Source organism: Xenia sp. Carnegie-2017, unplaced genomic scaffold (assembly GCF_021976095.1).
Source record: "Xenia sp. Carnegie-2017 unplaced genomic scaffold, XeniaSp_v1 HiC_scaffold_6, whole genome shotgun sequence".
NCBI classification, from domain to species: Eukaryota; Metazoa; Cnidaria; class Anthozoa; order Malacalcyonacea; family Xeniidae; genus Xenia; species Xenia sp. Carnegie-2017.
In genome coordinates, this window is record NW_025813526.1 from 1,222,362 (window position 1) to 1,246,306 (window position 23,945).

Here is a 23,945-nt window from a genome sequence, read left to right on the forward strand (position 1 = left end):
GATGAGCATACATTCAAATCAATCAAAAGCAATGATTCTGTTGGTGAATGCCCTGATATTGACAGCTTTGTCAATTCAAATGAACGTAAGGAAGGCGAAGGCATCTCAGAATCTGCTGAAAATGAATTGAATCGAAATATTTCTATTGATACGAAAGAAAACACGTTTGACCCTGGGACAGTTGTCGATCTTAATCTCAGCATTAGCGAAAAAGGCGTTTACTTAAAATGAATCCATGCCAACCATCCCAGTTTGTTTTGAAACAAAGGAGGATAGTACAAGGAGATCGCAAGGAAACCTGCTATTGCTCCCAGCAGGTTTTTTTCCACGATGATGGAACAAGACGAAAATGGATTTCTTTTCAGTAAGTCAAGACAGCTTGTTTTGCATACCATGCATTCTGTTTACAGATGTAACGTCTAGGAGAGAAAATATTCGGTCAAATCAAGGAAAAGATTTTGCAAACATTGGTTTCTCCAAATGGAAAAAGCAGTATATTAGAGTTATGGAGCATGAAAAATGCAATTCTCATCTAAACGCAAAAGTTGCAGAAGCTCTTTTCCTTCAAGAAAACTCAATATCGGATCAGTTTCATCACCAGGGGAAAATCGAGTCTGAAAGACATATAAAGGAAGTTGTTTTAAACAAAACAGTTGTGAAACGTGTGATAGATGTTATTATGTTTCTTGGAAGACAAGGGCTTTCCTTTAGGGGTCACTGTGAATCACTGACAAATTTCTATGTTAATAAAGGACACTTTTTGGAAACGCTTAAATTATTGTCAGAGTACGATCAACCAATCAATGAGCATCTTGAGAAAGTTCGTGATCACCAAGTGAAGCAATCGACAAAGGATGGTGGTAAAACTGATGAAAAAGGAATCAAAGGACGTGGCTCATGGCTAACGTTTTTGAGAAACGATATTCAAAATAAGTTAATCAATATCATTGGTAAAGAAATATCTTCTGTAATTGTACAAAAAATACGCAACGGCAAAGCATGGGCATTGATTGCTGATACAATACCGGATATAACTAATACAGAGCAATTGAGTATATGCGTAAGGCTTGTTAATGAAACTGGCGAGTGTTCTGAACACGTTTTGTCATGCAAAAAGCAATTGGAACAACTGCACATGACCTATACACTGCTATTACAACAATATTACAATTGCATGGAGTTTCATTTGAAAAACTTGTTGCCCAAACGTATGACGGAGCATCCACTATGAGCGGATGTTATAATGGTTTGCAGGCAATTATAAAAGAGAAAATCGGAAACCACATCATCTTTGTTCACTTCTATGCGCATACGCAAAATTTCGTCTTATCCGATTCAGCTTGTGTTGCTATTGATGTCATTACTCTTTTTGACACTCTCGAAAAACTGCACGTTCTCTTTAATAATTCTCATAAAGTACACGAATTGTTTCAATTGGTTCAAAAGAATGAAAACCTCAAAATTTTTTGATTAAACGTCTTAATACAATTCGATGGAATGCAAGAGAATTTTGTCTAAACGTATTTCTTTTGAGGTTCGAGTGCATCATGCGAGTGCTCCAAAAAGTAGCTGAGGAAAGATTGTACACTGAAAGTCAGCGAGCAACAGCAAATGGATTGCAAGCAGCTTTTCAGACAAAGCAATTTGTTGTGACTGCCTGTCTTTTCCAAGAAATTTTTGGAATTACTGGACCTTTAAGTCGATATCTACAGAGCGTAAATGCTGACTTTGGAAAAGCAATGGATATGGTTGATAGCTCAATTTCTAGAATTCAAATCATACGTGACAAACCAGAAAAAATCATTGAAATGTCCGATTCTTTTGCGTTAGATGTCGAATGGAGGTCTACACGACCTCGTCGTCGACGACCAATGGACGGAGAACAAGCCAGAGATGATTTGGCAGATTCACCAAAAGCACAATGGAGGCGAGACACATTTTATAAAGTGCTAGATTCCATTCAATCTTCAATGAAGAATCGTTTTGAAAAGAATCGACCACTAATGAAATCATTTGCTTTATTCGCACCCAATCAATTTGGCGAGCTCTCGAGCAAGTACAAGACATCTCACGATCTTCAATCTGCAGTGAAAGCCTTTTGTGATGTGTATAAGATAGATTCCCAAAGATGCACTACTGAACTGTTTAGCTTTGCAGAAACATTTAAAAAATTTCACTGTTCTCAGTTTACAACTCAAAGTGACCATGATCATAATGAGCAGAACTTTGAAAGTATTGATGATGGTGATGGTGATGATGATGATGAAAATCATTCTGATACTGACATAAGTAAGCATTCGAATAATGCGTCAATTACCGAGAAGGCTAAAACTCCATCATTCTTAGATGCCTTGAAGCTGCTTTGTTTTCCAAAGTACCATTTAGTCGAAGCATAGCCAACATTATGCAAAGTTTATTCAATTGCAGTGGCCATACCCATTAGCTCAGCAACTGCTGAACGTTCTTTTTCTTCGCTGAAGAGAGTAAAAACAAGGATTCCATCTACGATGGTACAGGAACGCCTGGAATCATTGCTTTTAATGGACGTTAAAAGGGAAACTCTCCTTTCTATTGACAAAGATAGAATCATAACTTTACTCGGGAAAACCTCCCCAGCGCTTGCAAAGGGATTAATATAAATATATTTTTCTATGAAGAACAAATAACGTAACAGACATATAATTGCTTGATGATACTTGGTTTTTAAGTTACTTCCTTTTTTATGAAGATTCATGTTTGTGTTTTATAAAATAAAAATAACTAAAATACTTGAAAATAGCTATAAGAAAAGGTGAAAGGGGTGCAAAATTTGTGTTGGCCACCGCAGTAAAAACTATGCCACCACGCCACTGTATATATATATATATATTATACAAAGTGTATATACAATGTGCCCTCCCGGCTATCACCATAGTAAAATGGTGACTCCTGCACTTGGGACACAGGACGTACGGTTACACATTGTATGGATTGTATTGTAGAGTCACCACAGTGCTCAAACCTATAAAGATGAGCTTTGCATATCGCGAACACGATGAATGTCTCCATATGAGACTCTACAAAATAAATATAGCACTATAGCACAACGGAACTTATACACAAAGATGAATAATTAAGTGTTTAGGTGATATAGTATTACATTAATGACATTAGTAAGTGTTTATTACGATGGCGGCATGCGGAAATGAGTTCGTTTCGTTTATTGAGCGAGCTGAGTTCTGGGTGTTAGATGATGAAGAATTTCTCCGAGAGGCATAAATTACAGCGTTTGGTTTTGTTTGAGTAGGGTTGTGATTTCTTTACAATTTTCCAGTTGATGGTGTATGGTGTGTTAGAGTCTTTTAGTTTCCATATGTGTTTGCTGAGTTCTGTGGAGTGTTGTTTTGATTTATTTCGAAATGAGCTGGTGTGGTTCAAGTAGCGTGTTTTAAAAGTGTTCTCCGTTAGACCGATGTAGGTTTCTTTGTGTTTGGTTAGTGTGTTGGTGACTGTGGCTTGCTAGACTACCCCTTTGGTTTGGCATTCTCCTTTTAGTGGGCATTCCTCTTTCTTCCGGTAGTTGCATTTTCTGTCTGTGGTGGCGTTTTTCATCGTTTCTTCTTTGGTTAAAACGGTCTTATTGTGTGTAGAAATTATCGTATCGATTTTTGGCATGCAACTGTAACTTAGCTTAAGTGTGTTTCTGTTGAAGATTTTGCTGAGTGGATGGTTTTTTGGAAAGGACCTGTTGATTATACTAAGGAACTTGTGTCCGATGTCTGTGTGGACATAGGAGTTGTATGGTGGGTTGTACCAGGTGATGTTTCTATTTCTGTTTTGGTTTTTTGACTTTCGTGTGGTTTGTGGGTTGTATTGTAATTTGCAGTTAAAGCCGCTTTTTGTTAGTGCTTCTTGGTATGGGTGTACGCTTGAGTCGAATGATTGCTTGTTGGATGAGATTCTTGAGAGCCGCTTGTGGATGGTTTCCGGGATTCTGCATAGGATAGATTGGGGGTGGTTGCTGTGAATGCTTATGTATTGAGGAATGTTTCCAGGTTTGTTGTATGGCTTAAAGGAGTCAGATCGTAAATCAAAGGTGATGTCAAGGAAGTTCACATCATTAATGTAATACTATATCACCTAAACACTTAATTATTCATCTTTGTGTATAAGTTCCGTTGTGCTATAGTGCTATATTTATTCTCCTGACGAGTGTGGCAAGTTAAACAACTGCCATACAAAACAGTTCTGTAGGGAATAAATTTTGATGAAGTAATTGGTGGTTTATTTTATTTTCAATTATACCGCTCTGCCGTGGCATTGAGCACTCTATCCGTGCGATTTTGTTTGCGATAGTTTCTATCACAAAATCCCATTATATTACGCTCCTTTATTGTTGAGCACTCTACATATCGATATGGAACCCACACACCTTGGATACTCGACGAAGAACATCCCAATAGCACAGCCAGACGTATACCTGAGATGCCTGATTGAAAAAACTCAAAACTTCCTACAACGCATGAGATGGAAGGCATATCATTTCTTCAACCCAAACATCGCACCGACACAAAAAGAGACATTCGGATTTAAGACCACAAAATCACCACCACCAATTAACGAACTGCGCGACTTCGAAGAAAGAATGTTATCACTTGTTCAGAATACTAACTTCCAACACTCAACCTCCACCTTCCAAAACAATCTACGCCAAGATATGAACAAAATCAAAAAAGACAATATGCTATTTGTGCCAGCCGATAAAACAACTAACTTTTACCGCATTAATCCGGACACATACGAACATCTCCTCCAAAGTAACATAACCAAAAACTACAAGAAAGCTTCACCAGACGCAAAAACCAAAATCATTAGGGAGGAGAAATCAATAGCGAAAGACCTCAACCTTGAAAGCAGAATCGACGCTCTAGCCGAGAAAGATTGCTTCATCACACTAAAAGACCACAAACCAAACTTCAACAACAACCCGACATCGCGACTCATCAATCCAACAAATCGAGATTGGCATCATCAGTAAAAAGATTCTCGAAAGGATCAATAACAAAATAATCGCACACACCGGCGTAAAACAATGGCAAAGCAGCGACTCAGTGATTGAATGGTTCAAAAGCATCCCCAACAAGCGCTCGCAGTCATTCATTAGCTTTGACGTCGTTGATTTCTACTCCTCAATATCAATCGACCTTCTACACAAAGCCCTGGAATTTTCTTCCGAATTTGTAGAAATCACAGAGGAAGACAAGCGCATCATCATACAAGCTAAGAATTCCCTATTATTCAACAGATCTGAAGCATGGCGCAAGAAAGGCAGCAGCTCAAATTTCGACGTGATGAAGAAGGTTATGAAGGCAAACATGACAGATTGTTGGACCATACTTTTCTTCAACAAGGACTGAATATCGGAGAGCCATATTGTGAAATGTAATTGCATCTTCCTCTAGCCATCCATTACGAGCATGATTGTGAAGAAACTCAGCCATACGAGTCAAGCATAACCAAATTTCCTTTTGCACATCTGACAAGAGACCATGGAAAACAACTTCTGATGCAGGAAATACAAACTTGTAGTACTCTTCAGCTGAAACAAATTTTACAATTTAATAATATTATTGATAAAGCAACACAAATTTACCTCCAGGTTCTGAAATGCGACCCCACGCAACTTTTAGGGTCTCCAGCGAATCACACACCTTTTAGGGTCAATTTACGGCATATTACCGAAATAAAATGTTTTTTATTGCGACAGGGATGATTCTATTCTCAATCTTAACAAATCTAAGAAGAATGTTGGAACTTTTAGGGTCTGAAATGAGTATCTCAGTTAATTTATACACACCTTATAAGTTAATTTATACAGACCTTATAAGTTAATTTATACACACCTTATAGGACAATTATCGAAAGCTTCCGTTGAGCTACCCTACCTATTTTCAAGAGAGTACCCCCCTGGGATTTACCCCACCTATTTATGGTAAGCATATAACAAAAAAGCTAGATGTGCTGCTATATGGGATGATGCCTCTGCTTGCAGTTAGAAAAAAAATATGTAGAGGAGAAAAAGAAAGATGGAATTTCACATTACCTTTCCAATATCCCATTCTGTTAACTATTCCTTTTGGCTTTCGTGAAGCATTGAACTCTAGAATTTACCAAATTTATATTATAATAAAATTACCAATTTTTGTGCAAAGCTTACCAAGCATATATTTGGAATCAAATTAAAACAATTTACATTCATCAGTCCCAAACCACTAATATTAAAACAGAAAAAAGATGAAGGCAATAGAAAATATTAAAATATTATCTGTGGAAATATTTATAATTTCTAAGACTCTAACGATGAACATAAATTATTAATCTACCATTAGTCCAGGGAAAATTCTTCAATCGCTTATCCACTTCTTTCCAATTGATTGCATCATTTTCATCTTCTTTAAACATTAGAAGTTGGTTTTTGACAACATTAAGAGGAAATGCATGCAACTCATCATACACTAAATCTTTGTCATATTCAAAGCCATATAGCTTATTTAGTCTGTGAAGAATTGAAAGGCCAGTATATCCTGATTCCTTTGCCTTTTTCTTTTTAACAGTAATTCTCTCTTCTTCTTCAATTTCTTGTAATGTATCTAGATCTTTGAGATAACTTTTTGCTTCAGGTGGATACCTTGTTAACCTCCGAAAGCCAGGATAATAATAATGGTTGGTGTCAGGAAAATACACACCTACATACAAAGATGCACAGTTTACATAATGTGAACCATGAATTTTATTATCTAAAACAATATCTATATGTCAAACCTTTCAATTTGCATCTTCGGCAGGGACACTTTCCACACTTAATAATTTTGCCTACTTCACATTGACCAACATGATCTCCAGACCAGCATAAAATAAGATGTCGTATGACTGCATTTCCCATCTGCTGCCCGCATAAGCTTACAGAGTAGTCCACGTTAATTCCTAATTTTAGAAGCAAACATTTATCAATATAATTTCTATACCAGCAAGTCTTCCTTAAAATTGTCTTCCTTAAAATTGTGCTAAAACATGATTAATTTTTATTACTTTGTAATCTATGACATGTCCCCCTCCCCCAATATTCCTTCCTATACAATAATATACTATTACCATTTATGAAACCATTCTCAATATCCCTAATCAATGGTTCAAGAAATGGATCAAGTGAGATTGGTGTTTTGTTGGGAAGCAAGTAGGTTGGCACATGAAACCTACAACATAAACCTCATCAGTAGTGCATCTGCTTGATTTTGACATGGTAGCGATAGTGACTTCAATGGCACCTGAAATAAAATAAATATTTGATTTAGCTTGTATAACATTTCATTGTTCAGTACATTTGTTAGTTGTGTTAAAGTAGTAATTGATTTTTGCAAAATCTGAACTAAAAGCTATAATGAAGAATTATATTTTAATTTTCAGGAAAGCATTACCGCACAAAAACAATTTACTATTGATTAAATTATAAATGTATAACAATACAAACCACAGCCTCTAGCTGTAGATGAAATGGGTTGCCATCCATCCCAATGTGCTGAAATATGCAAACAATAACAGTTTTCCAATTAGAATTCGATCAAATAGAATTTCATAAATCCCATTTGTGAATTTGTGAATTGAAAAAATTATAATACTATAGCAAAGTACATTTCAAATTTTTTATCACAAAAGAAATCCAAACAAAGGAATATACATCCTCCTTTGACACAATCCTCAATAGAAAGAAAAAAGAAGGGTGGGGTTAATATTTTGAGATAAATCTAATTTTATATACTTATGTAAGCTATGTTCCTTGGATCTCCAGTTGTTGTCTTTATCTCTGTTTCGAACTGATTGAAACAACTAGGGCAAGTGACACTCTGCTTTCGAAATGCAGTTGGAAAGTTAATGACCTTGGTTGCAGAAATCACAGTGTTACAGTCAGAATTTGGACAATATACAGGAAGCACCCATTCATCATCAGGGTTCCAAAAGTAAGCTAGCTCTGCAAACCTTTTTCCATCCCAGATTGGATTGTTGACAAACTGCACGGATATAATTATTTAGCACTAGAGTTTAATTTATGCATGTTTTAACTGACGCGTAATATTCAAGTAGTATAGTACATGGGGGTAGGGGATCAAAAAAAGTTTACTTTTTTATCCCATTAATGCATGTACTATACTATATATAACCTTTAAAACTATCTTTATAACAACGTAAAATAAGACCATGGTTCAAAGACGCCCTCTGGTAAAAGGTCATGTAAAAAAGCTGTGTAAAAAATAGTCATTATTTCAAAGGGGGTTAAAATCTCGAGGTTACAATTAATCGTTTAAAAACGGTCTTTACAAACAAATGTTAAGAAAGCATCGTTTGGAGGGGATCGGCAGCAAATTTTAGCGTAAGCTAAAATTGAGCAGGGGAATGGATCCCCCGAGAATTCTGGAACCCAGGTGGGGAAAATTTTTCACGAAGTGAAAAATTCGGGGTTCCCCCGTAGATTCGATGAATATTCGAAGAATATTCGAGAATAACAGAGGCTTAAAAAATGCTCTTCAAAAAACCGTCTTTAATAATCAAGTGTTAAGAAAGCATTGGTTTTGAGGGGGCTCGGCAGCGCAGATCACGAAGTGATCGAGCAGGGGATGGAGCCCCCGATAATTCTAGGCGACGGTGGGAAAATTTTTCACGAAGTGAAAAATTGGGGTCGCCTCCCATTGGATTCGAAGAATATTCGAGAATAACAGAGGCTTAAAAAATGCTCTTCAAAAATCAAGTGTTAACAAGGCCCTGCCAGGACAATGTTGATTTAGCTGTTTAAATCGCGACAACAAATATAGCTGGTTTTGTAGCGGCGCGCGTGTCTTAGTGCATGTTTTTAACAATGGTTGTTTAATGTAGATAGCACATTTCATCAGCGCATGTATAATAATACAATGTTTTACAAAACTATGGAATCTATATGTTTTTTTAATTTGTCTGTCAAGCGTGTCACATGTACATGTTTAACAATGTTTTATATAATTTTGTTAAAAGTGTTTTTACTAATTGTTTCAGGATTTTGAATCTTTTGTATATCGCTTTTGTATTAATTACTTATTACAAACAGTTATTAGTCAAACATGAGGATTATTCTTCATCTTAAGTTTTAGCTTGATAGTTATTTTAATAAATTTTTTAATTTTTCGATTTCATCATTTACAAATTTTTAGTTGATAGAATATTATCTTCTATAGTAGCCCTAAAATTTTGTGAAAACCATTAAATGACATAGATAATGTAGATTGATGTTGTGAATAAACTTGAATTTTGGTTAATCCATTAAATGCTGCCAGCCATTTTCTTTTCCATTCGTCATAACCTAGTGAAACTGAAGATTTTGTTGGTTCAATAATAATAAAATATTTTTAATCATCATCAACACAGTATACGTGATATAAATCTAGTAATGCATTAACTATCTTTTTTCATTATCATTTGTTACTTTAATGATAAATTTTTTAATCTTATCTGCCATCATATCTAATTTAATTGTTTTAGAGTTATCAGATGGATTTATTAATAAAAGTGTAAATTCAATAAATTTAATATTATTAAAATAAATTCTGATAATATCTTGTCGGTATTAAAATTTTATAATTTAATTGATTGCTATGGTGTACTACTTTACCATTTACTCTGCTATCAATCTCATTCTTTGTATAATAGTTAGTTAAATTAGAAGTCAAAGCATACTTACCATCAGTTTTGTTTTTGTATAATAGTTATTTAAATTAGAAGTCAAAGCATACTTACCATCAGTTTCAGTTTTGTATAATAGTTATTTAAATTAGAAGTCAAAGCATACTTACCATCTGTTTCATTTTTGTATAATATTTATTTAAATTAGAAGTCAAAGCATACTTACCATCTGTTTCATTCTTTGTATAATAGTTGGCTAATCTTGAAACAAAAACATATTTATTATCAGATTGAGTTTGAGTATAAAATTTATTTAAATTAGAAGTCAAAGCATACTTACCATCTGTTTCAGTCTTTGTATAATATTTATTTAAATTAGAAGTCAAAGCATACTTACCATCTGTTTCAGTCTTTGTATAATATTTATTTAAATTAGAAGTCAAAGCATACTTACCATCTGTTTCAGTCTTTGTATAATATTTATTTAAATTAGAAGTCAAAGCATACTTACCATCTGTTTCAGTCTTTGTATAATATTTATCTGATAGATGTGTTTTATCTACAGGTCCTTGTATATTTACATTAATATCTGTTTTATCGTGCCCATAAAATAAGCTCATTTATATTATTCCTCAGATTTTATATCCGGTTTATTATTTTTATGTTCGTAAACATGTTTAACGGTTGTTATACCACCAGATAAAACCCTAAAAAGGTAATAGGGTGATATTTTTCTACTAAACTGTACACATCTCGTTTTAAAAGGTCGTCTGATTTAAGCTGTTTTGTTAATTCTTTGGGATCTTCAATAGCATCAAACCCTTTTAATATATCTGAAAATTTTGATATAACTAAATCAGTTAAAACTCATTAGCTTTTTGTAATCGTTTTTCTCGTATTCAATGTATAATTTATCAATAATTTTTGACTAGCTTTTTAATGTAAGCAACTGACTTGTCTAAATCACCATCTTCAGCTAGTTTAAGTAGTTGATCTCTTTTATTAAAACCTCTTGCGGTTTATCTTGTATATTATCATCACATACAGCATCTTTGATAGTATCATTTGCGGAATCAATCTCATTAATTATATCATCAATTGTTTCAGGCTCTTTACGCTTTGGCATATATATATTAACACATGTTTTATTGCGGAATAACAATTTTCCATTGGTATGGATATATTAGTTGAATAAATAGATGAGCAAATTTATTATTTTTCAATTTTTTTGTTATTTCTTCTATATCATCTTTCTCAACACCATAAAGATAATCATCAAATATTGTTTTCATATTATTGCGGTTTGTATTATAAAATGTAACTAAATAACTTATATTTTCACGATAAGGTTTGGCAATACTTGTCAATTGCTGTGTAACCACAATAGTAGAAAGTCCATAATGACGAGCACTGAATGCTAAACGAACTAATTCAGATGTCCTATTTTTAACATCTAACAACTTGCACAATCATCAAATAATAAGACTATTTGTACCTTTATATACATCACTAACATATTTTAAAACAATATCTACCTGATCTTGGTCACATTCTACCTTAATTAAATCAGAATCATTTATATATTTCCATTCTTGATAGGTTTTATTATATGATAGCGGGCATAATAAAATAATATAATCAAAATGTCTATTAAAGTTTTTCTTCATTCTTAAAAGAATGAAGGTTTTACCACAATTTGTCATACCTACAATAATCATATTAAAAGGTGTATTCATTTATATATTACTGGTTATTTAGTATTGAATACTTTGTAAATCATTATTAACAAATTGAACAAGAGCATCACTAATAACATAGATGTAACAGTTTAAATCTTTTGTATATGCTCTTTTTAATTTCTAGTAAACGCCATTTTGAGTATTAATGATTTTTTACCGTTACCAGCAATATTTTTTCTTGAAAGGTGCGTAGATCGATAACTAATGCAAATTTATCCTTATAAAATTTTTCAATTGTCATGAAGCAATCTATCGGAATAGTTCTATCAAAAATTTTCTTGCTTCTTCATAAAATGTTTTTATTCATACCTTGGCGAAAATACAATTTGGCACACCCTCTATTGTCACAGAAATTTTATCGATTAATGGAAATAGAAATTTTCACTATCACTAACTGAATTTTCTGTAAATAGTAGTACAATGCCTTTCATACTTTTACGAGGGACATTTACGTTTATATTCTGTAATGTACTTGACTTATCCCATTTTTCCTTTTTAAGAGGGTTATATGTTCATAAAATAGGCTTCTTCCTATAGAATATAAATTTGTCACCTCATCTGCAATTTCTTGATTTTCAATAGTTTCATATTCAAGCTGAATATTTTCTAATTCATAATCACCTATATTTTGACCACTTTGGGGATAAGGACTTGATCACTTGGTGGTAATGTTATTATGTATTGAAAGTTATTATTCATATTGAAAGGGCAATACAGACCATGGTCTTTAAGAATATTATCAATATTAATTTTTGTCTTGTACCATAAATATCATACATTAATTTGTCTGATACTTTTCTGAACTTCCACTTGTTGCAGCACTATCATCTTTAGAAATGAGTTTTCGTAAATTTTACAAATACCATATTCAATAAGGCCTTGTCGATCACTTTTAGGTAACCACAAGTCTTTGTATACACTTATAATATTATGTTCACTACAATCGTAAAGGGTTTCCCAGCCACTTTAATTTGTAGTCTATGTTGTAAAATCTGACTGAGATTATTTATAAAGTGACTTTTGTATTACTGATTTTAAGATCAAACGATAGATTAAGTGAACCAGGCACTAAGCAACTATTTGCTTTCAATTTCGGAATATTAATATAAACTTGTTCATTCGGTTTAAGACTATTAGGGTTAAAGGTTATACTATAAAAGTACGGTTACCTTTAATTTTGTCATAGCAGTCTTTTATAACCAGGTAAAAGCTCTTCTTGTAATAATCTATTCATATATATTAAAACATATTTTATTTTCTTCTTTGTTTATACTGATCATATATTAACAAAGCAGCAGCAATAGCTAAAATCCATAGATTAGAAGCTACCCATGCTAAACCTTTAGCTCCCAAGATATAGCCTGAGCGATAATATTCAATAATGGTCCTAACACTGGCCATAATTTTTACCTATATTTGCTAAAGCCTTAGAAAATTTACTAGTAGCTTGAGCACCTTGTAGGATTGCTTTTCTAGCTCCTATGACAATGGTTGTAATTATACCAGCCACAGATATAGCTAAAGCTGATAATCCTGGGATATTTTCCTTAACCCATTCTTTAAACTGTTGTAACCTAGTAATGTCTTCTTCCTGTTTATCTCGTACATCCTCTTTTTCTAATTGATCTTCTTCTTCTTTAATTATAATTTCTAATTCCGGCTCTTTCATGCAAATTAGTTAATTCATCAATATTATTGTCAATACCATTTTCATTTTCTATTTCATCTATTCTAGCTATAGTTTTGTTTAGCTCTTCAGAAAAGTGATTTATTTGTGCTTCTATGAATTGTGGACGTGTTCTTTTATCAATAGTTCCAGAGGGGGTCATTACACCTATATGTTCTCTAAGCTCTTGATTAGTTATTTGATTGAAATTTTCTGTATATTGATTATTTAAATCAACCATAGGCATACTCTCTTCAGTTTTTATAAATTCATTTTGCAAATTAATAATTCTTTTAATTTCGTTTTTAAATTGTTTAACAGCTTCTTCTGATTTTTTTGTTTTATTGTATTGTAGTACTCCATTACTATTACGTGTTAAAACAATTCTTTCAGCACCTCGCTTATTTCTTGTATTTAATGGTTTGTAAGTAATATTATTTATATCAGTTTTACCTAAATTTAATCTAAAATTTAAACCTTCAGAAGCTGCCATACCTTTTAGGTGATTAAATCTAAACTCTTTTTATAATTTTTGTAATAAAATTTTCAACAGCAAAAGAAACTTCATTTTCAGGTCTATTAATATTTGTATAAACAGGAGTGAAGTAGGAACATCAGGAAGAGTATTAGTTTTATTTGTCTTTTTCTTATTGTTACACCATAATTATCATCAGTAAATGATGTTTCATAATATTCATTATCTTGCTTATTATCTTCATTATCATCATCATATTTTATCATCGTTATTATCTTCTTGCTTCTTATCTTCTAATTCAATATAATCAAAACCTCCTTCTGCCATTATATAGATTACTCTATATTTTGTATTTCACTTTCAGGAATCCAACTGTTATGTTTATTATCATAACCTAACCATTTAACTAAAACCATCTTTTTACCTTTAACCTTCTTACGTTTTAATATCTTTTCAACTCTATAAACATCATCTTTCTTATTCACAACTGATAGTTCCTCTTCATAAAATTTACCAATTATAGGCTCTCCTTCTAAATCTTCTATCTCATATAAATTCGGATCTCCTCTAATAACTTTAGTCACTTTAAACAACTCTTCTGTAAAATTTGCTTCATAACCTTTCGTAAATATAGATTTATACTTTGATATTCTAACCATATCACCAATTTTAATCTTAGGTAATGGTAAATAAGCAACTTCATGACCGTATAATGTATTCCATACTTCATCTTCATTATTTTTATTAACATCTTTAGGCTTCATCAAGATTGTACTGTGTTTTGTATTGTTATAATTATATACTAAATCATCTAATATATCAATCCATTTATATGTTCCTTTACTGTAAAAATATTTCCACATAGATGTTTTAAGCGTTCTGTTAAATCGTTCGACAATCGCAGCCTTTTATCATTTTTAGTAGAGAAGTACTTAATTCCATGTTTCTCTAATAATGATTTGACACCTACATTATAAAATTCTTTACCATCATCAAATTGAGCTAGTTTGGGTAATCATTAAATCTATCTTTAAATTGACTTAATAGTTTTGCAACAGCTTTTGTCATATTATTTGTGTCTTTCCTATAAACAGGGATAGCAAATGCATATCTACTTAATATTTCAATAGCTGTTAATATCCAATAATAACCATTGTTTTTATACTTATAAGAACCCATATCAACTAAATCCATTTGTATTTGTTCACCAAGATAGTTTACCCTTGTTTGTCTGAATTTATGTCTCCTAATAATAGGTTTATATCTAGTGTATGTGTCTTGAGATATTAACCATTCTTTAACCTGTTTTCTACTAACATCTATACCTTCTTCTAATGCTTTCTGATACAGCCGTTCTGCTGATTGATACCCTGTTTTAGGATCATAATAAATATCTCTCAAACTTTGCTCAATTTTAATATCATCATCCATTTAACTTACTCAAGATAACATTCAATTAGAATACTACCTATATTAACAGGGTTAAAATCTTGATCTAATATATTAAATATTAGCTCGTTAAAGGCTCCTTTTATAATTGTAACTTTAGATTCAATATCGTTGTATTCGTATACAGTGCCAAATAACGACTGAATTGTTATTACTGGTAAAGTTAAAGCTATATTACTTTTTTTCCTTCAGGGTTATAATTATAACTTGAATTTACAATATTAGAAGAAATCTGAATATAGTTTAATCCTCTGTTTATATCCACTTTAGAAACACCATTTTGTACGATACCTTTTTAATAGTTTTATGGTATCATTAAAACCTAACATTTTAATAAGAGTATCAGACAATACTAATACCTCGTCATTATTATTAGTTATTTTACAAGTTCCGTTGTTTTCTACCATCTCAAGCTTTACGTTAACAGACTCAAGAAACGTTTTAAGCATTTTAAAAGTCCAGTAACCAGCATCTATATTATATTTTGTTGCCTATTGTAAAAGCTAAAGTATTATTTAATTTTATATTTTATATTCCCAATACACATAAGCTTTTTGATATATAAATATGAATAGTTAGTTGTTACTATACTTTCTTGTAAGTCAATTTTTACTATCTCCGTCTATAAAAACAGTGAACTTCATATATAACATAGCTTATATTATATGTCAGACAAGCAAATAAAGAAAATGCTATAAAATTAGGTGATGATGATTTAAAATGTACCAACATGGCCAAAAATATATTTAGAAACAACTAAAACGCCTTTGTTTTCAAATCTAATAGCAGCTGTTAATGGAGATGAAGGTCATTCAGGATTATTTTGATCATATGTTACATAGGTGGTCCTCAAAGTTTATTGTAAAACCTACATTTCAAAGGCCGGTAAATGTTGATATCTGTAACTTCAGATTGTATGTCACAGAGAATGATTATTTTATGAGTAGTTTACCACCTATAACAGCCACGTGGTCAAGTGAAATTAAAAGTAAAAAAGAACAACCTACTGGTATAAGATACAATATTAAAAGTCATTTAAATTATAAACAAGAAGCATACTATGCTATGATTTGTGGGGCTTATGTTGCTAGTTTTTATCTGGTATTGGGCTTAATCATTTAAATTTTGATAAAAGTAGAATTATACAAAGCCTTGTTAAATATCATTTATATTATCAGATCAAAAATTTATGAAGCATCCATCGTTATTAGACAAATATGACTTTACGGAATTGAAAAGCATATACCTTATAAAGGTATTTTAAAATTTGATAAAACAATGATGGTTATTATGTTAATTTTCAATATTCGACTACTGATTATCGAGCTTCATTGCATATCATTCTGAAGGTATTACATTAATCGGAAAAATTCTTTTGCAAGAGAGCATTGAAAGTTTTGTTTATACAATTCTTGGAGCTCAAGCAAATACAAGATGGTCAATAGTTAATCATGGAGCTAAGAGCATGCAAACACAAAAGTTTTAGGAAATTATTAGAGGATACTATAATAAAGAATGATACGACTGTATTTATATCTAACATGAGGAAAGCTATAAAAGTCACGAATGTTGTTTTAAATATGGCAATCAGTCCTGGTATGATTTTAATACCCAGCCGTATGATCATATTAGATAAAAAGATTGATGGGTATAATAATATTTTAACATTAGCTAATAAAAATATGAAATTCGGTATTAATTCTAAAATAAATTATTATGGAGTTAAAAAGGAAGAACCTAAAAAAGTACATCAAGATAATGCACCATCACAACACCTAGATACTCTAGATGAAGTTCATAAAAAAAACCAGTAGTACATAAACATACAAAAATGATAGTAAATAATCCCCATCAAACAGATATGATTGCTTTACTCGGTATATCAATGCTATCATCATTCATATTAGTTAAATATGTTTTATAATATAATATGAAAAAAGTTCTAGATTTTAATCATATTTCGAGTGAGTTGAGTCAAGAGGAACTTGAAAAGCTTAAAAAGTTGTATTTGTACTATCACAAAATGTATACCTGTTATAAATGGAAGTATAATAAATTAAAGAAAATTAGACTATCATTAAACATGGGAAGTATTTTCTAGTCTCGACTGGTGGTATTGTAGGTAGTATAACCCAACCCGATAGTTATAGCCACCCTGAGTGGTTTAGGGGCTTTAATTCAAGGTTATATGGTTAAGAGTAAGATTAATAATAACTTAGAAATGTGTAAATTTTCATATAAATCATATGAAAAAATACTTATGGATTTAAGATCTTATTTAAGAGGATTACCTTATGATGAAGTGATATTTCTATCAGACATAAAAGTTATCGATGATATTATAATAGACAATTGCACTACTATAGATAGTATGGTGAGTAAATATAACAAAAAATATAAAGATCTGTGAGTTATCTATAAGATTATCTGTGAGTTATCTATAAGATTGTCTGTGAGTTATCTGTGAACAAAATCTACAGTATTATATAACATGTCTGAAGAAAACGTAAAGATAACTACAGTTAAGAAAGAGAAAGACCCTATTAGAGTTGAAGCTGGTAAACGCTTAGCTGCTATATCGAAAGCTTCTAAAGAAAAAAGATGCGAGATAGGATTGAATTAGAAAATAAAAAGAAAATTGAGGATAATAGCTGGAATATTAATTATGGATTTTATTTGGAACTATTGGAGTATTAACTGCTATTGCTAGTCTCTATTATACAAGGAAAAATGATAAAAGGCAGGAAAAATTAACAAACGATAAAGCAAGAGAAGAAACAACTAGTGAAAAACATGTTTTGATACAAAAAATAAAAATATAATTTAGACTCATTTGAATAAAATATTTCCTATTATATATGAGTAATACTATGACTAAGAAACAATTTATGAATGAAGCTTTTGATGCAGTGCTTGTGACAACAACTGCTGTAGGTCTTTCTATGGCGTCTAAAAACTACTAGGTCAAAATTAACAGATACTGATAATATTAAAGATTTTACAAAACTAGCTATTGCTATTACAACATCAACAATGCTAGTTAAATATGCTCAAGACAAAAATGGGTCCCTGAAAATCCATTTAAATCTGTATAAATATATATGACAAGTGTTATTACTAGTGGGTTGGAACAGCTTTTGGAGCTGTTGTTAATGGCCTAGGATTTAGTCTAGCAGGCTGGCTATTTCATAAACTTGATAAAACGGTTACGCTGAGGAAATGAAAAGATAACAAGGCTCTAGAGGACTATCTAAGGCTAAAGAGGCGTTCTATGAAAATGAAGTCAAGCAGCATGATAAAATTCAACAGCTAAGACAAGAACTTCAATATGCTGATAATGATATAGAACTTACAAACAAAGCTTTAGATGCGCTTAGAAAAGTAAAACATACACAACGGGTTAACATTTCATAGAGAACCACAATTAAATGACTTTATAAAAGATCTAAGAATATGAAAAATTATCAATCTATTACAATGGTTGTGATTGGTATTATATCTGGATATTTATTATATAAAATTACTTAAAAAAATAAAATATATAGTATTAGTATATGTATTGTAATAAATTGATTCATAAAGAGTTAGAAGAGTTTTTTGGTTACGTAAATTGTTGCTTTTGTGATAAAAAGATATGTGATAATTATATTAATAGTTCTGTTAAGACATACTTATGTTGCGACAATCAAGAAATTATTTCAGATAATACAATGAATGTTTGTAAGAACTGTGGTTCTGTTCACTCATATAAGATAGTTAATGAATGGATACCAGAGATTTGGAAATGTCAACGATCAGTTCATTCAAGAAAAAATGGTTTTATAATAAAATTAGATTGTGTGTAACTTTTGAATATGTTGAGAAATTGACACATGATTTTATAAAGGTTGTTAGTACTATGATTAAACATAAATTGATTAATAAAAAGAATATTAGTATGTATAACTATTATATAATACGTTTAGCTAGTAGAAGGGGTATACCATTAAAACACCATATTAAAGATATGAAAAATAGTAAAACAAAAAGAGTTTTTGATGATAGATTATTTGGTGAAGTATATAAAATCCTTAAGTGGGATAAAGACATTAACTGTACTTATTATAATAACTGGGCCCAGTCAAAGAAATAAAAATTTATATTATATATGAATCTTAAAGATCTATTAAAAAGATTAGAAATTTTATTCTATGTTGTAAAAACTAGTTCTAATATAGAAGGTGTTTTGAAGGATTTTGAAAAACATTGTATAAAACAAAAGATAATTTAAACGCACCTTAAAAAAAAATAATATATATAGTAATTATATAGAATGGTGAAAGTTATAAAAACAAAGATGTATATAAATTTAAAGGACATGAAATTAATTTAGATTTATTAGATGAAATTATGAAAGATAAAAACATGTATATTAAATCATTAAAGTACGAACTTTATTATAAAGACGATATTGATAGATATATAACTAAATATTATGAATTGAATACAAATGAATGGTTATCTTTTCAAAAATAGATATAATGTTGAAAATATAAAAAAATTTTACATATTATGTGTGCAATGAATATTGATTATGAACCGTTATATTAAATACATTTAAACCATCTAATATATATACTATTAGTAGTGATTTTTATATACCTAATATATATACTATTAGTAGTGATTTTATATACCACAGTTTACACATATCACTGAAGCTTTGTTTAATAAATATCATGGATGGGATGATTGTTATTTTAAGTATGAAATCAACAATATAGATACAGATGTTTATGTTATAAAATTTGATTTATATGAATATGGTCCTTATATAACTGCTTCTGGTATTATTAGAATCTATCTTAAACGCATTAAATAACTATTTAAAAAATAAAATATATAGTATTAGTATATATGTGTTCAGATAAACCAATACGAGGAAGACCAAAAATTTATACTAAAGAACAAATCAAACAACATAGGACATTATATATGCTCTCAAAACCATGGCATTGTGATTTATGTAATAAAACATATAGTTTAGCATATAAAACTTTACATCTTAAAACTAGAAAACATTTAATAAATTCAAAAAATTAGGTGCGTTTAACAAAAATTTAAGGTTATTGAGATTTAAAACTGATAATCATAAAAAAGAACTATTGTATTATTATGATACTACTGTACAAGAAAGTTTAGATGATCCTGTTATTCGTGCACAATTAAATCAGTGTATATGGTTACATATGAAAGGGTTCAATCCTTATTATGAATATGGTTTAATGCCAAATATGTTACCAAATTTATTACATAAAAAATCTGAATTAAAAGAATATTTAAAAAAAATAAAACTAAAAAATGTTAAATAGATTAATTTAATTATTTTTATAAAAAGTTTTAAATATAGATTTATTTCTATAATTAAAATTAGTGCGTTTAAAAAAAAATAAAATAAAATATATAGTATATATATGAATAGAGATTATTTAAATCGAAAGGTACTTAAAGACAAACCTATATTATATAATATGCATAAGATGAATAAAGATAAAACAAAACATAAAGTACTTAAAGACATGAGTATTTTATATAGTATGCCTAATATGAAAAAAGATGAACTTCAAAAGTTGACTAAAGACGATTTAATTAATTTAATATTAAATCAAAAGCCGTGGGTTGAAGGTAATAATACTTCAATTTCCAAACCAGTACAAAAAGTACTATCACAATCCAATATCAAACAAATGACTGTACCTCAGTTAAAAGTTATTGCTAAAGAAAAAAAGGTTAAAGGTTATTATAAACTTAGAAAAAACGAATTAATCAAAGTATTAACACCAGTCCCCAAACCAAGAAAGAGTGTTAAAGAAATGGTTAAAGAGTATGAGAATAAAAATAAGAAACCAGTACCAACACCTAGAGTTAAAATAAGAGTAACAAACAATGCTATAAAAGGATACACTAAATCATATGAAATAAGCATTATTAACAATAAAGCACCATTAATACAAATGCAAAGCACAAGAAAGTATCTTACATATTATATTAAAGAAATATTAACAACAATGAAAGGATTAAAATTTATTGAAACGCTTAAGGTAACATTTGAAAAATTTAAAATAAAATATAACGGTAATGTTGATCATTCAACAAAAACAGCTTATTTCAACAGTCAAGCTTTAACAATTACTAATAATGAAAATATTACTGAATCACTACAAATTTCAGAACAAAATATATTAAATAAGATTAGTAAATTTACACAAGAAGGTTCTGGATGGGTTATTCGCTCTATAGATAATCATTATCTTAATGTTGTTAAATACAAACCATTACAAGGGTCTTCATACATTAATTTACCCAAGAACTTAAAAACTCTAAAAGGGTTTGATAAATATGAAAAATAAAGATAATGAATGTTTTATGTGGTGCCATATTAGACATATTAACCCACAAAATAAATACCCACAAAGGATTAAAAATCTGATAAGGAATATATTAACAAGTTAAACTACTGGGGTTGAATTTCCAGTGACTGTTAAACATTATAATAAAATCGAAAAGCAAAACAGAATTAACATTAACGTTTTCGGTTATGAAAATAAACAACCATATCCATTATACATTTCAAAAGAAAATTTGAAAACCATATGGAACTACTATTGATAACTGATAATGAAAACAAACATTATATTCTAATAAAAAATTTTAATGCATTTATGTATAATCATACAAAACATAAAGAAAGAAAACATTTTTGTATGCGCTGTCTTACAATGTTTTAGTTCTGAAAAAATATTAAATAACCATATAGAAAACTGTATATTAATAAATGGTATACAATCAATAAGAATGCCTGATAAAAATAACAACACACTTAAATTCAGCAACTATCATAAACAACAAGCTGTTCCGTTTGTTATATACGCTGATTTTGAAGCTATTACAGAAAAGATATCTGGTTGTCAACAAGATAATGGTAACTCATATACTGAAGCTTACCAGAAGCACACTGACTGTGGTTATGGTTATAAAGTTGTTTGTTGTTATGATGATCAATTTACTAAACAAATTCAACTATATAGAGGTGAAAAGGCTGTTTACAAATTTATGGAAGCTATGTTAAAAGAAGTTAAATATTGTAAAATATTATGAAAACCCACTTTAATAAACCATTAAAATGACCTCTGATGATGAAAAGAATTTAAAAAGCTGATGAATGTCATATCTGTAACAAAAATATACTAACAAAGATATTCGAGTTCGAGACCATTGTCATATCACTGGCAAATACAGAGGCTCGGCACATCAAGATTGTAATTTAAAACTTAGAATAGACTCTGATAAATTAAAGATCCCAGTAATATTTCACAATCTACGTGGGATGACAGTCACTTCATAATGCAAGAGATCGGAGCTATTGTTAATAAGCATACATACAAAAACAAAAAAGGTGAGGAAACGCATATGAATATAAATGCTATACCTAATAACATGGAAAAATATATGGCTTTCATGTTAGGTAACCATTTAACATTTCTTGATAGTTTTCAATTTATGAGCTCTAGTTTAGAAAAGCTTGTTAGTAACCTACCTAAAGAATCGTTTAAATACACCTCTAAGCAGTTTAAAGGTGAAAACTTAATTTAATGACTAAAAGGTATATACCCATATGATTATATGGATAGCTTTAAAAAGTTTGATGAGGGGTTGCCTTCAAAAAAAGACTTTTATAGTATTCTTACTAATGAAAATATCTCAGATGATTCTTATAACCATGCACAAAAAGTGTGGAATACATTCAATCTCAAAAACATGGGTGATTATCACGACCTGTATCTGAAATCAGACGTTTTATTATTAGCTGATGTATTCGAAAATTTCGAAAAACATGTCTTGAATACTATAACTTAGACCCATGCCATTATTTTACATCACCCGGGTTGTCTTGGGATGCTATGCTTAAAATGACAGATATTAAATTAGAATTAATGACAGATATTGATATGTTTCAATTTATTGAAAAGGGTATGAGAGGAGGTGTTTCTTATATTTCTAATCGATATGGTAAAGCTAATAACAAGTATATGGAAACATTTGATAAGAATAAACCCTCAAAATATATAATGTATCTTGACGCAAACAATTTATATGGATGGGCTATGTCACAATACCTACCTACTGGTGGTTTCAAATGGTTAACTGATAAACAGATTAACAACATAAATTTAGCCACATATAAAGAAGATAATAAAAAAGGTCTAATTTTAGAAGTTGATTTAGAATACAATAAAGAACTACATAATTTACATAACGATTATCCATTAGCACCTGAAAAAATTAAGGTCACTAGTGATATGTTATCAAAATATTGTAAGACAATTGCTTCTAATTACAATATATCAACAGGTTTAGTTTCAAAATTAATACCTACATTACAAAATAAAGAGAAGTATGTGCTACATTATAGAAATCTTCAATTATACTTAGATCTCGGTTAAAATTAAAAAGTACATAGAGTACTTGAATTTAATCAATCTCCATGGTTGAAAAAATATAGACTTTAATACTCAAAAAGAACTAATGCAAAAATTCTTTTGAAAAGACTTCTTCAAATTAATGAATAATTCGGTATTTGGTAAAACTATGGAAAACTTAAAAAGAGTAGATGTTAGACTAGTAACTAATAAAAATAAATTATTAAAGTTGACTTCAAAACCTACTTATGTAAGTAGTAAAATATTCAATGAGAACCTTGTGGCTGTGCATAAGATCAAAGAAACACTAACCCTTAACAGACCTGCATATGTGGGTATGTGTATATTAGATTTGAGTAAAACGTTGATGTATGATTTTCATTACAATTATATCAAAAAGCGGTATTGTGAAAGCTAAATTATTATTCACTGATACGATTCTCTGTTATGAAATAGAAACTGAAGATGCTTAT

At 30.3% G+C, this 23,945-nt stretch overlaps 2 protein-coding genes and 1 long non-coding RNA gene across 3 annotated transcripts; 1 reads left to right on the forward strand and 2 right to left on the reverse strand.

Moving 5' to 3' along the window:
• Positions 1–4,396: 4,396 nt before the first annotated feature.
• Positions 4,397–5,017, forward strand: LOC124458300. Its single transcript, XM_047008344.1, has one exon. The coding sequence runs from the start codon at positions 4,397–4,399 to the stop codon at positions 5,015–5,017; it is 621 nt and encodes a 206-aa protein (XP_046864300.1).
• Positions 5,018–5,315: 298 nt separating this feature from the next.
• LOC124458302 lies at positions 5,316–6,599 on the reverse strand. The gene is made up of 3 exons (XM_047008345.1): positions 6,363–6,599; positions 6,083–6,139; positions 5,316–5,578 (listed from the first exon to the last, which is right to left on the reverse strand). Exons 1-3 carry the CDS (start codon positions 6,439–6,441, stop codon positions 5,316–5,318), a joined length of 399 nt encoding a protein of 132 aa, XP_046864301.1. The 5' UTR covers positions 6,442–6,599.
• Positions 6,600–6,614: 15 nt separating this feature from the next.
• On the reverse strand, positions 6,615–8,031 carry LOC124458299. The gene is made up of 5 exons (XR_006953122.1): positions 7,796–8,031; positions 7,508–7,555; positions 7,132–7,304; positions 6,802–6,963; positions 6,615–6,725 (listed from the first exon to the last, which is right to left on the reverse strand). It is a non-coding gene; the product is annotated as an uncharacterized LOC124458299 (long non-coding RNA).
• Between the last annotated feature and the right edge of the window lie 15,914 nt (positions 8,032–23,945).

What these genes read in the sequence shown, in the direction of transcription:
- LOC124458300 (XM_047008344.1), top strand. Translation starts at nt 4,397, where the DNA reads ATGGAACCCACACACCTTGGATACTCGACGAAGAACATCCCAATAGCA.
- LOC124458302 (XM_047008345.1), bottom strand. Translation starts at nt 6,441, where the DNA reads ATGTTTAAAGAAGATGAAAATGATGCAATCAATTGGAAAGAAGTGGAT. An exon ending in GAATTTTCCCTGGACTAATG is followed by an intron (nt 6,140 to 6,362) that starts GTAGATTAATAA and finishes GGTAAATTCTAG; the next exon opens with AGTTCAATGCTTCACGAAAG. An exon ending in CAGAATGGGATATTGGAAAG is followed by an intron (nt 5,579 to 6,082) that starts GTAATGTGAAAT and finishes AATTTGTTTCAG; the next exon opens with CTGAAGAGTACTACAAGTTT.